This window comes from Oryctolagus cuniculus, chromosome 8 (assembly GCF_964237555.1).
Source record: "Oryctolagus cuniculus chromosome 8, mOryCun1.1, whole genome shotgun sequence".
Lineage (NCBI taxonomy): Eukaryota > Metazoa > Chordata > Mammalia > Lagomorpha > Leporidae > Oryctolagus > Oryctolagus cuniculus.
In genome coordinates, this window is record NC_091439.1 from 15129431 (window position 1) to 15143997 (window position 14567).

General features: G+C 37.9%; 1 protein-coding gene and 1 non-coding gene across 24 annotated transcripts in view; one reads left to right on the forward strand and one right to left on the reverse strand.

The window, feature by feature from the left end:
- The window catches only part of IQCM (IQ motif containing M), a 577684-nt gene that overhangs the window by 403446 nt on the left and 159671 nt on the right, over positions 1 to 14567 (forward strand). The window contains exon 13 of one of the 23 annotated variants that reach the window (XM_051819391.2): positions 2915 to 5523. The exons of the other annotated variants lie outside the window; for them this stretch is intronic. Within the exon in view, the coding sequence (XP_051675351.2) occupies positions 2915 to 2919 (5 nt within the window). The 3' untranslated portion in view covers positions 2920 to 5523. Of the gene's footprint in view, positions 1 to 2914; positions 5524 to 14567 lie in introns of those variants that run through there. 23 annotated transcript variants of the gene reach the window in all.
- LOC127483378 (U4 spliceosomal RNA) lies at positions 7216 to 7352 on the reverse strand. Its single transcript, XR_011378574.1, has one exon. It is a non-coding gene; the product is annotated as a U4 spliceosomal RNA (small nuclear RNA).

Here is a 14567-nt window from a genome sequence, read left to right on the forward strand (position 1 = left end):
AAGACATTGGTGAGAGAAGAAACAGCGTGTACAAAAGCCAAAATATGAAAGTGAAAGCTAAGTATTTCATGATGAAGAAATCAAAATAGATTTTCATCTTTTGGAAGTGAATAATCATGATGTCCATGTCTTCTTTCAAAAGTCACTGAGAAAAGTATTACAAAAGAGAACTTAGCAGCATAAGATAGCATAGCACTCTAGATTTATATAATTTCATTGTTCTGTATTTTCTATATCCTATAATATTGTAATTTTGTGAAATACTTTAATGAACTCGGGATCTTGTATGTTTGGATATTTGTCTACTCTTTTAACAGAGAAATAGTAACAAAAAAGAAGCTAATATTTATTTGATTTGAATTTTCTTTGTGACCTTAGTTGGACTTCTTTGATTTCCACCCTTTCTCCCTAAATATATACCAGCCATCTGCTTAAAAACCTGTCTCAGAATTCTCTTTTGAGATTGATGTCAACGTTTCTATGGTTTCTAGAACTCAAAACAAAAGGAATGATGTACCTCTTGTCTGTCTAAGTCTTTTGATACCTTTTCAATTTTATTTGCCTTCTAAGTTTCAGGAGTTCTCCTCTCCCCTTATCCAGAGAGTAATTGTTCCCAGACCCCAAGAATGGTTGAATCTGCAGATAGGAGAAAATTCCATATACACTATGCTTTGTCATATACATATGTAGAACTTTTCCTGTACCTACAGGTTGTACATCTGTAGATTTAATGAAGTGAGGATCAAAACTATTTTAAAAATAAAATTGTGTCTATACTGGACATATAAAGACTTTTTCTTTTTGTTGTTATTCCTTAATATAGTATAATACCTGTTTACATAGCATTTACATTGGATTCCGTATTGTAGTATTTTTTAAAGATTTATTTATTTGAATGAGTTGCATGTAGAGGTAGAGGTAGGGGTAGGGGTAGGGGTAGGGGTAGAGGGTAGGGGTAGGGGTAGAGAGGCCTTCCACCCAATTGTTCACTTCTCAGATGGCTGAACCAGCCAGAGGTGAGCCAATCTGAAGCCAGGAGCCAGGAGCCAGGAGCTTCTTATTTATACAAGGGACTTGAACACCCACAGGTTTTGGTATTCATGCAGTGAGGAGGGGAGCCTGCAATAAATACCCCTAAGAAATTGATTCTAGTACCAGTTATATGAATGTGGATTTTCTTTCAAAATGTCTTATGTACATCCTCATATTTCTTCTTGTTGATATGAGATAGCACAATGCCTACTTGATGAGATGAAGTGAGATGAATGATGCATGTGTTTTGATGTAGCACTGTACTGTTACTGACCTTCTGATGTGTCAGAACGTGGATCCGTGTGTATCAGGTGACCCTGGGTCATCAAATCCTGATGATGGCAGTGGTTATTTATATGGAACAGATGATGATGATGATTAGGGATCCTTAACAGTTGAAGGTTTGTTTTTGCTGAAGACGTTTGAAGAACATTGTAATTGGATGTTGTTGTTCTCTGCCTTTTTAATTCATCCAAGTGTGGCTACAGAGGTTTACTCCTTGGGTGATTATACTGGTGGCTCTAATTCTGCATTACCTCTGAGGATTGTATCCCATAACTTTGTCCTTCAGTGTCTCTACAGTGTGACTCACTTCAGCAAGTTTAGTAGTGTCCACATTGCTGGTTCTGCTTCAGTTCTTTCTTCTTCTTCTTCCTCTGAAGATGAGTCAACAAATTCTTCCAATTCCTCATTTGTTAATACTTCTTAATTGCTTTCAGTATGTTTTCCTTCTTCATCAAGCTTGCCAACAAATCCTTTTCCACCGACTTGTCTTACTGCAGGAATGATTTCCTAACTTCTCTGTTGATCCCTGCAAGGACTTTAAAATCATTCTGGTGTACTCCATAAGTTTTTCCAGAAGGCATTCATGGTTTCTGGTTTTGATTAATGTGTTGCAGTTTTGACGAAGTTTTTCAGCCATAGTGAATGATTTCCATGCTGATTATATCTAAATTGGGGTCTGCATCAATTGCTAAACACATGTAATAAAATAGCAGGGTACACGTGGCCTTGGCAAACCAAATAATGCCCTAAGCAAGATACTGAAGCGATGAATTTGTATTTAAAGATAAAAAGACAACCTTGTGGGAAGAGGTGTTAGGTCTACTGGTTAAGATGCCTTGTCTCACATTGGAGTACCTGGGTTGGATTTATGGTTCTGGCTCCTGACTCCAGGTTCCTGCTAATGCAGACCCTTTGTGGCAGTATTTGGGTTTTTGCCATCCATGTGGGATACCTGGATTGAATTCTGGGCTCCCAGCTTTGGCTTCCTTGCTATTCTAGGCATTTGAGTAGTTAACCAGTAGATGAGAGGTTATTTCCTTTTTGTCTCTGCTTGTCAAATAAATAGATAAATTTTTAAAAATACAATCTTGCAAATTTTCACTATCATAGGAAGTAGATTTAGTGTGACCTAGTGCATTGCCTATTAAAAATTCTTAGAAGCCAGAGTTGTGGTGTAGTGGGTAAAGCCACCGCATATGGTGTCAACATCCCATATGGGCACTGGTTTGAGTCTTGTCTGTTTCACTTCCAATCCAGCTCCATGCTAATGGCATGGGAAAAGCCACAGAAGATAGCCCAAGTGTTTTGACCCCTGTCAGCCGTGTGGGAGGCCCAGATGAAGCTCCTGGCTCCTGGCTCCTGGCACAGCTCTGGTAGTTATGGCCATCTCAGGATGAACCAACAGATGGACGGTTTCTCTCTTGCTCTCTCTCTCTTTCCCTCTTCCCCCCCCACCACATGTGTGTGCATGTGTGTGTGTGTGTATGTACACATGTGTCTATCTCTCTGTAATTCTTTCAAATAAATAAATATGTCTTTAAAAGTTTAAAGTACTTTAAATTCCAATATGCCTTCCAATATTTTTTTTCATTTCTAGAGTAAACCATTGTTAGAACAGTTCCAAAAAATGATGCTGAAATTCATATGGAGGCACAAGAGACCTCGAATAGCTAAAGCAATCTTGTACAACAAAAACAAAGCCGGAGGCATCACAATACCAGACTTCAGGACATACTACAGGGCAGTTGTAATCAAAACAGCATGGTACTGGTACAGAAACAGATGGATAGACCAATGGAACAGAATTGAAACACCAGAAATCAACCCAAACATCTACAGCCAACTTATATTTGATCAAGGATCTAAAACTAATTCCTGGAGCAAGGACAGTCTATTCAATAAATGGTGCTGGGAAAACTGGATTTCCACGTGCAGAATCATGAAGCAAGACCCCTACCTTACACCTTACACAAAAATCCACTCAACGTGGATTAAAGACCTAAATCTACGTCCTGACACCATTAAGTTATTAGAGAACATTGGAGAAACCCTTCAAGATATTGGCACAGGCAAAGAATTTCTGGAAAAGACCCGGGAGGCACAGACAGTCAAAGCCAAAATCAACTATTGGGATTGCATCAAATTGAGAAGTTTCTGTACTGCAAAAGAAACAGTCAGGAGAGTGAAGAGACAACCGACAGAAAGGGAAAAAATTTTTGCAAACTGTGCAACAGATAAAGGGTTAATAACCAGAATCTACAAAGAGATCAAGAAACTCCACAAAAACAAAACCAACAACCCACTTAAGAGATGGGCCAAGGACTTCAATAGACATTTTTCAAAAGAGGAAATCCAAATGGCCAACAGGCACATGAAAAAATGTTCAAGGTCACTAGCAATCAGGGAAATGCAAATCAAAACCACAATGAGGTTTCACCTCACCCCGGTTAGAATGGCTCACATACAGAAATCTACCAACAACAGATGCTGGCGAGGATGTGGGGAAAAAGGGACACTAACCCACTGTTGGTGGGAATGCAAACTGGTCAAGCCACTATGGAAATCAGTCTGGAGATTCCTCAGAAACCTGAATATAACCCTACCATTCGACCCAGCCATCCCACTCCTTGGAATTTACCCAAAGGAGCTTAAATTGATAAACAAAAAAGCGGTCTGCACCCTAATGTTTATTGCAGCACAATTCACAATAGCCAAGACCTGGAACCAACCTAAATGCCCATCAACGGTAGACTGGATAAAGAAATTATGGGATATGTATTCTTTAGAGTACTATACCGCAGTAAGAAACAACGAAATCCAGTCATTTGCAACAAAATGGAGGAATCTGGAACACATCATGCTGAGTGAAGTAAGCCAGTCCCAAAGGGACAAATACCATATGTTCTCCCTGATCGGTGACAACTGACTCAACACCAAAAAGGAAACCTCCTGAAGTGAAATGGACACTATGAGAAATGGTGACTTGATCAGCATAGCTCTGACTGCTAATGGACAACTTAATACATTATCCCTCATAGTATTTTTTTTTGTCTGTTCTACTTAATATGACTGGTTTAATTCTGTAATTATCACACAGTTATTCTTAAGTGTTGAAAATTAACTGAAATGTGATCCCTGTTAAACATAAGAGTGGGAATAAGAGAGGGAAGAGATGTATAATTTGGGACATGCTCGGGCTGACTTGCCCCAATTGGTAGAGTTGGAAACATACCAGGGGATTCCAATTCAATCCCATCAAGGTGGCATGTGCCAATGCCATCTCACTACTCCAAGTGATCAATTTCAGTTCACAATTGATCATAATGAAAGGACTAAGAGTCAAAGGGAGCACATAAACAAGTCTAGTATCTGCTAACACCAACCGATAGAATAAATAAAGGGGAGAGTGATCCAACATGGGAAGTGAGATACTCAGCAGACTCATAGAATGGCGGATGTCCTAAATAGCACTCTGGCCTCAGAATCAGCCCTAAAGGCACTCGGATCTGGCTGAAAAGCCCATGAGAGTATTTCAGGCATGGAAAGCCAAGACACTCTGGCAAAAAGATCTCTGTGAGTGAGATCCCAGTGGAAAGAACAGGTCTTCAAAGAGGGAGGTGCCTTTCTCTGAAGGGAGGAGAGAACCTCCACTTTGACTATGACCGTGTCTAAACAAGATAAGAGTCGGAGAACTCAAGGGGCTTCCATAGCCTTGGAAACTCATAACTGGTGCATAGGGAGATTACTGATGCCATAAACAGGAGTGTCAATAGGTAAAGTCAACAACAGGAGTCACTGTGCACTTACTCCTCATGTAGGATCTCGGTCCTTAACGTGCTGTACACTGAGGCTTAATGCTATAATGAGTACTCAAACAGTATATTTCACTTTGTGTTTCTATGGGGGTGCAAACGACTGAAATCTTTACTTAATGTACACTAAACTGATCTTCTGTAAAAAAAAAAAAAAAAAAAAAAAAAAAAGAAAGAAATTATCAACTCCCAACTTGACTCTCACTGGGATTAAACATGACAATAGGTCTGATCTGATTTCATCATCATTAAAAAAAAATCATCTATTATTTTTCACTTTATGTTTCTGTGTGGGAGCAAACTGTTGAAATACTTACTTAAGGTATACTAAGCTGATCTTCTGTATATTAAGATAATCGAAAATGAATCTTGATGTGAATGGAAGGGGAGAGGGAGTGGGAAAGGGGAGGGTTGTTGGTGGGAGGGACGGTATTGGGGGGGAAGCCATTGTAACCCATGAGTCGTACTTTGGAAATTTATATTCATTAAATAAAAGATAAAAAAAAAATAAACAAGATGGCTGTCATCTATGATTTTTTTTTATTATGTTGCCAGAGTACAGGTTGATAATTTTTTTTAAAGAGAATGTGGGCTCTTCCCTCTGTACACAGTGCCTGGATTGATTATATGTCCGGCAGCATTGCCACATAGCACCAGAGTTAATCTGCCCTTTTTTGTTTGTGCCTTAATGTCTCCTTTGCACTTTTATTAATGTAGGTCCTATTCAGCATCATCTTCTAGAGGAGCCAGGTTTCATGGCAGTCGAATGCTTGCTGTGGGTGGTATCCTTTCTCCTAAATCAACTTCTTCAACTGTACTGGAATTTTGGCATCAACTTCTTCATCAGTATATATAGCTCTCTAAGTAATTTGTATATTTTTCAGGCCAACTCTATTCCTGAATCTATGCAATTATCCCTTACTTGCTGTAAATGGCTTTGTGTCACTCATTTCAGGGTTTGTTGCTTAAATTTTCTATAGGCCTGATGGTTTCTGATGTAACACATTGCCATCAGTAAGAACATGTTTTCTGTTCATGTTTTCCACCCACAAATTTAATGACTTACTCCATCTTAGAACTTAACACTCACTGTAGCTGTAACTTTTGCAGCTTGGGGTACAAGAACAAGACTAGTATGAATTTACCTTTCCTTCTTCACAATTTCATAGATTTGAACCTCATTCTTACCACAGGTCTTTGCAATCTCCGGATGTGATCTTTTTTTCTTACTGAGTAGAGAACTATCACCTTAAAGTAAAACTTCATGGCTTCTCTTCAGTGTATCTGAATTGCCAGCATCACCATTATTGTACTCTTGGAGTGATGATTAAATTAAATAAAGGTTAATTGAACAGAAGCACCATGATCTGGGGATAGCAGATTTGATAAGTCGGTGTTACAAAGTGACTAATGGGAATACAGGGTATACAGTGTGGATACACTGGACAAAGGCAGTGATTCATACTGGAGGAAAGCATGGGATGGTTTCAGATTTCATCATGCCCCTGACAACAGTGTGCAATTTCAAACTTGGGAATTCTTCATGTCTGGAATTGTCCATTCAGCATTTTCAGATCATGTTGACTAAAAGTAAATGAAACCTTAGAAAATGAAACTGCAGATAAAGATGAACTATGTTTCAGGGTGGTAGATTCAGCCTTCTCTGATTCAGTCACCCAAGTCTGAATATTTAAATCCTTTCATATACTTAAGTGTTCTTTTAATTTTTCTCAGTTATCTTGATCTTTAATTCACTCCATCTGGCAGATGATTATTTTTATTGCTTCCTAGATGAATACATGACATAAAAAGAACTTATGGCAAAGATACTAATATGAGATGTTAATAATCAGAGAAATGTGGTCCAGGGTGTGTGGGAACTCTTGTGTTTTACTACTTCACAATTTTTGCTTTGTAAGTTTAAAACCATTGTGAAATAAAATGCTTAAAAAAGAAACGTTAAGTCTACACGTCATTATACCCTTTGCTGTCTTAAATCAAAACATCTCAACTTCTTAAAATGTAAAGTGTAAAACATGCACTTCGTGGGGACATTGCCCCTTTATTAATTAGCTGAGACTTTTCTCAATTAATTCATTATTGTTTTATCATATTCTTTACCTGTCAAGTCGTCATGGCAGGGTATGGGGAAAAGTTTTCAATCAGCAATAATCGTGCCTCGGATAAACCTCATTGGCTATGATACTGCCACTGCGCAAAGCTCTTTACCTTTCAAATACAGAAAAAAAGATTATTGAGACAAAATGTCTCAACCAAATTGCACTTGGGCAAATTAGGAATTTTTAATTGGTCATCCATTTAAACTAATTACCACCACCCCCGACCCTCCACCCCCACCCCGCAAGGGCTGGAAGTTCTTCCAAATCTAGTTGATTGCCTTGGGTCAGTTGGGAAAAGCAGTTGCTGATTCTCAGGATGGAGCCAGAGGAAGTTGTTGAGTTAGGAAGGGTCAGAGAGACGAACTTGCATGGTCTTGAGGAAATTTCTGAGGCTTTCTTTACATCCTTCACTCAAATATTGGAATAACAAATTCCCTCCTGAAGTAAATACAGCGAACTGATTCTGTGCACCATTTTAGCCAACGTACCTTTCCTTCCTTCATTGCTGTGGATTATGAAGAGTCGTCATCTTGAATTTATTTCCAAGCCACGCTCTTAATTGGCATCACATTTTGTTAGGTTTGGATATTTTAAAATCATGTCTTTAAGAGTTTTCATTTCCTGCCTTTGGAGGAGGTGTACAGCTGTTATCTTTGATAATAAATAAGAACTGTTGTGTGTATATATATATATACCTCTGGTAGCAATTTCTGCTTTGCTGAAGTAAGCTGTTCATCATCTGCCTCCAAAGGGTAATCAGCTTGATTTTAAATATTGCTGTGTCTCTCTGGTTTTACAATATATTTGATTAGCCAGTAAATATAGGTTCAGACTATTTCCAAATTAGAGTTACTGTGTTTACATTCTCCTTTATTAAGACAAAGTATTTTTCCCAATATTTTGATGAAAAAATATTGTTTATTTGATAAAATAAAGAGCTAAGTAAAACTGTGGTGATTGTATTTTTTCTTTGTTTCTAGAAAAAGTAGCAGGTATATTGCATATTTGTGTATATATTCAACTTACAGTTATATATGATATTCAGACAAGCATTTGTAACTAACATTTCCTAGGAACCAGAAACTGTTTTTGTGTTTCAGAGACTTTGGAAATATTGAATACGGGCTTTCTCTATTTTAAGGGGTAAATTACAGCCTCAGACCTCATGAGTATTTGTAGCTAGATATGACTTATAGTTTTTCTTTTTTAAAAAAAGATTTATTTATTTATTTGAAAGGCAGAGTCTCAGAGAGAGAGAGAGAGAGAATGAGATACAGAGAGAGATAATCTTCCATCTTCTCATTCACTCCCCAAATGTCCGTCACAGCTGGGTCTGCTGGAGCTGGGACAGGCCAAAACCAAGAGCCTGGAATTGTATCACAGTCTTTCCTGTGGGTGCAGAGGCCCAAGTATTTGGACCATTTTCTGCTGCTTTCCCAGGCATATTAGCAGGGGACCTTGGTAGAAAGTGAAGCAGCTGGGATTTCAACCTGCCTTGGTATGGAATGCTGACATCATCGCAGGTAGAGGATTAACCCACTGAGCTGTAACACTGCCCCCACCCCGCCCCTTTTTAAAGTTTTGTTTTATGTAGTTTGAAAGTCAAAGTGATGAGAGAGAGAGAGAGAGAGAGAGAGAGAGAGAGAGAGATCTTTTATCTGATGGCTCAATCCCCAAATGGCCTGAGGCTGTGCCAGGCAGAAGCCAGGAGCATGGAACTACATCCAGGTCTGGCACATTAGTGGCAGGGGCCCAAGAATTTGACCCATCATCTTCAGCTGCTTTCCTAGGCATGTTAGCAGGAAGGTTGCATCACAAGAAGCCTAAACTGATGTGCCACAACACCGGCCGCTGCAAAATTGTTCTTAAAATACCCCAATTTTGTTTGTAAATACCAGTTATTAAACATTACTTATGTTTGTTTCTTCTTTCATCACCTTAACATAGGCCTAATTTCTGTCTCTTAAGAATATCTCAGGTAGATTCTTAGTTTTATTGTCCCTGTGCATACTGAAAAGCAAGCAGTTATCATTTATCCCAGCACATAATGCCAGTCCCTTTCTGAGTCAGCCAGGCTAGCCTTAGCTGCAATCATGTGATCAGAGGTGGGTAGCAAGTGTGGCCTGTGCCCTCCTTCCAGCCGTGTCTTCCTCTGCTGCACCCTCAGTTGGAGTAGGGAGAACTGAGGGAGGACTGGAGAAAAGCCATGCACAGGTTTCTTCAGGATGTCATTCAGTCACGTGCTCTCTGTGAGCTGTTTGTGTTCTTCAGGGTACCCTGAGAAGAACTCTGTTGTTGTTTGACAGCAGAGAGGATCCCAGCATGGCCTTCTCTTGGTTTCTGCCCTGTCCCAGGCTACAGCTCAGAGCCTGCTGTCCTAAGGACACTGAAATCTGCTTTCCCACAAGACAGTCTTCTTGGTTGAAATACCTGCAAGGCAGCTCATGCCTGACTACTTTCCTACTAATTTTGATCTGCCAGGAGCATGAATCCCATGCTGCACTGTAATGGAAGAGGTGATGGGTTCCACCATCGACTCCTACCTCCTCTCCTATCACCTATTCCATTTGTTTGATTCTAGTGGTCACAAAGCAATTCTGCTCATAAACTTAATGTTGGTCTCTCTATCTTGCAACCTCACCCAATTCTTAGGGGATGTCACTTGGTTTTGGCAGGAGTTGGTCAAACTTCATCCTTATCTTGGGAAGAGAGGAGGAAAGAACAAATTGCCTTCCTCACGGATCACTCACTCACTGCTCTAGACAGTCTGTGTCACATTCTTTGTATTCTACTTAAACAGGTTACACCTGTCAGGGGAGGCATAATGAGGGCAGTTCCAGTTCTAACTTCTCTCAGGAACTTTTCCAAGTATATGTCTGGAATTGTCTTTAGAATGTAATTGTTTATTCCAACTGTCATTCAGCTTTGGGTCACTGGTCACAGTTTGGTGATAGCAAAACATAAATCATTCAGTGTCTTGTGAGAAGAACATACAGATTTGTGACTTAAAAAAAGAAAAATCTGAAAGTAAATAAACTTAAAATTAATGGAAATACATTATTTTCCCTTGTAGTGGCATTCTTTTTATAATTTAAATTTACATTATGGTAAAATGCTTAATAATTCACTGAATAAGAAGTTCAACAAGTAGAAAGCAAAAAGACCATAGTTGATGAGAATATAATCAGTGGCTATAAGCAATAATTGAATATATAAATGCCCGTTTCACCAATATACAATTTTTAGGTCAATTAGTCATTCATAATTTCTTTCAATGAAATACAACAAATGCCAATGCAGCATCTACATATTTCCTGTGTAGTTATAAGACAATAAATAGGTTCATTTAGACTTTAAGCCATTACTTCTCAACACTTTATGCAATGAAAATAATTGCACATTACATTTTTGTACTCTATTATACCACAAATCAGGGAAACCATGATAATTGGTTATTTGGAACTGGCTTATTTCATTAAGTACAATGGTTTCCAGGTGTATCCATTTGTGTGAAAGGACTTTATTTTTTCATGGTTGAGTAATATTCCAGGATATACGTACACCACATTTTCTTAATCCAGTCATCAGTTGATGGACAGTTGGGTTGATGCAATATCTTAGCTATTATTAAACTGCAGTAAAATTGGGGGTACAGATAAATCTTCATATGTTGATTTTTTTTCAGTTGAATAAATTCCTCAGAGTGGGATGACTAACCAAGTAGATTGGTTTTCAGCTTTCTGAGGAAGCTCCATAATGTCTTCCACAGTGGTTGTAGCAGCTTGCATTCCCACCAACAGTGGGGTTAGGGAAATATTCCCCCCCACATCCTCAGCAGCATTTATTGTTTGCTGATTTCCGTCTGAGAGCGCTTCTAGCTAGGCTGAAGCAAAGCCACCTCCTTTTGGTTTTTATTTGCAATTCTCTAATGGCTAGTGATTTTAAGCATTTTTTTCATGCACATGTTGGCCATTTGAATTTCAACTTTTGAAAAATGCCTGTTCAAGTCCTTTGCACATTTCATAACTGGATTGTTGTTGAATTTCTTGAGATCTTTATAAATTCTGAATTTTAATGCTTTATGTGTTGTAGAGTTAGCAGATATTTTCTCCCATTCTGTTGGTTGCTTCTTCACTTTGCTGAGTGATTTTTTTTTTTTTTTTTTTTTTTTTTTTTGCTGTATAGAAGATTCTCAGCTTGTTGTAAGCACATTTCTCTATCTTGGCTTTGATACCTATGCTTCTGGGATATTTTACAAGTAGCCTTTGCCTGTGCCACTGTCTTGTAGAGTTTCCCTAAAGTTCTTCTCTAGTAATTTGACAGCATCAGGTAAAAGATTTGGATCCTTGATACATTTTGAGATGATTTTTTTGTATAAGTTGTAAGATAGGGGTCTTGTTTCATACTTCTGCAGACATAGCTCCAGTTTTCCCAGCACCATTATTTGAAGATAATTCCTTTCTCCAGGGATTGAATTTAGCTCCTTTGTCAAAGATCAATTGATTGTAAATTGATTTCTGGGTTTTCTGTTCTGTTCATTGGTTTGTGTGTCTACTTTTTTTTACCAATACTGGGCTGTTTTGTTTATAAATGCCCTAGGATATGTTTTGAGACCTGATATTGTGATGCCTTTGGCTTTGTTTTTGTTATATAAGAATGCTTTAGATATTCGGGGTCTCTTGGGTTTCCACCTGTATTTTAGGAATTTTTTTTCTAGATCTGTGAAGAATGGCAATGGTATTTTGATTGGGATTGTATTGAATTTTTCCATTTTTATGTCTTCTTCTATTTCTTTCTTTAATGTTTTATAATTTCCATCATAGAGATCTTTCATTTCATTGATTAAATTTATTCCAAGGTATTTACTTTTTTGTAGCTATTGTGCCTAGGACTAATCTTAGAAGTTCCTTCTGAGCCATGGCATTTTCTGTGTAAACAAAGGCTGTAGATTGTTTGTGTTTATTTTATATCCTGCCACTTTACCAAACTCTTATAAATTTCAGTAGTCTCTTAGTGGAGTCTTTTGGTTCTTCTATGTATAGAAGCATGTCATCTGTAAATAGGGATAATTTGACTTCCTTATTTCCAATTTGTATCCATTTGGTTTTTTATCTTGACTAATGAATCTGGCTAAGCTTCCGGGACTATATTGATTAGCAATGGTGAAAGTGGGTGTCTATGTCTAGTTCTGCATCTTAGTGGAAATGCTTCCAATTTTTCTCCATTTAATATGATGCTGGCTGTTCCATGATTGTATTGAGGAATATTCCTTCTACACCCAATTTGCTTAAAGTTTTATCATGAAAGGATGTTGTATTTTACTAAATGCTTTCTCTGCAACTATTGAGAAAATCATATGGTTTTATTATTTAATTTGTTATTGTGATGCATCACATTTGTTGATTTGCATACATTGAGCCATCCCTGCATATGAGAAATAAATCCCACTTTGTCCAGGTGAATGATCTTTCTGATGTGTTGTTGGATTTTATTAGCTAATGTTTTGTTGAAGATTTTATATCAATGTTCATCAATAATATTGGTGCATAGTTCTCTTTCTTTGTTCATTTTCTTGTTTTGAAATTAAGGTGCAGGCCTTTTTGAAAGAGTTTGAGAGGGATACTCTCCCTTTCAGTTGTTTTTCAGTAGCTTGAGAAGAATTGGAATTATTTCTTCTTTAAAATCTGCTAGAACTCTGCATTGAAACCCTCTGGTTCTGTACTTTTGTTTGTTGGGAGAGTCTTTTTTACTGAATACATCTCCATCTTGATTATTGATCTGTTTCAGTTTTCTTTGTCTTCATGACTAAATTTTGGTAATTATATGTGTTCAGGAATCCATCCATTTCTTCTAGATTTTTTAATTTGTTGGTATGTAGCTGTTTGTAGCAATTCCTGATTATTCCTTTTATTTCTGTGGTATGCGTTGTTACAACCCCTTTATCTTCTCTGAGTTTATTGATTTGGATCTTCTCGCACTTTTTTCAGTTATTTGTGTCAATGGTGTATCATTTTTATTTATTTTTAAAAAAATCTGTTTATTTCACTGGTCTTGTTATTTTATTATTTTTGGTTTCAACTTTGTTTATTTTCTAATTTTAGTTATTCCTTTTGTCCTACTTCTTTTGAGCTTGGTTTGTTGTTATTTTTCTAGGTCCTGAGATGCATGGATAGCTAATTTTTGGATGCCTTTCCAATTTCTTGATGGACACTATTTGCTATAAACTTTCCTTTTAACAGTGCTTTTGATATATCCCATAAGTTTTTTTTTTTTATTTATTTGACAGAAAGAGTTATAGACAGTGAGAGAGAGAGACAGACAGAAAGGTCTTGCTTCCATTGGTTCACTCCCCAAATGGCCGCTATGGCTGGCACTCTGCCGATCTGAAGCCAGGAGCCAGGTGCTTCTTCCAGGTCTCCCGTGTGGGTGCAGGGGCCCAAGCACTTGGGCCATCCTCCACTGCCCTCCCGGGCCACAGTAGAGAGCTGGACTGGAAGAGGAGCAACCAGGACTATAATCCGGTGCCCATATGGGATGCCAGCACCTCAGGCAGAGGATTAACCAAGTGAGCCACAGCGCAGGCCCCATCCCATAAATTTTGATATGTTGTGTTGTCATTTTCTTTCATTTCAAGGATTTTTTTTTATTTCCTTTTCTTCTGTGACCCATCATTCATTCATTAATGTTTATTTCAGTCTCTGTGTTCACATATTTTCTAGAGATTCTTGAGTTCTTAATTTCAAGCTTCTTTCCACTGTGGTCAGTAAAGACACATGGTACAATATTAGTTTTTTTGAATTTTCTTAGACTAGCATTGTGGCCCAAGATATGGTCTATACTAGAGAATGTTCAATGCACTGATGAAAAGAATGTGTATTCTGCAACTGTGTGATGAATGGTTCTGTAGGTATCAGGTCCATTTGGTCCTTAGTGTAGATTATCTCTGTTGTTTCTTTGTTGATTTTCTATCTAGTTGATCTGTCCATTGATGAAAGTGGTGTGTTGAGCTCCCCCAATACTAATGTATTGGAGTCTATCTCTCCCTTTAGATCTATTTACATTTGTAAATAGCCAAGTGCCCCTGGCATTGGGTACATATACAATTGTTATAGTCATGTCTTCCTGTTGAATTGATTCCTTAATCATTACATAATGTCCTTCTTTGTCTCTTTTCACAGATTTTTTATTAAAGTCTATTTTGTCTGACATTAGGATGGCTACACCTCATTTTTGCTTTTCATTTCAATGGACTTTTTCTATCCTTTCACTTTCAGTCTTGTGTGTATCTTTGATCATGAGGTGTGTTTTCTTGTAGGCA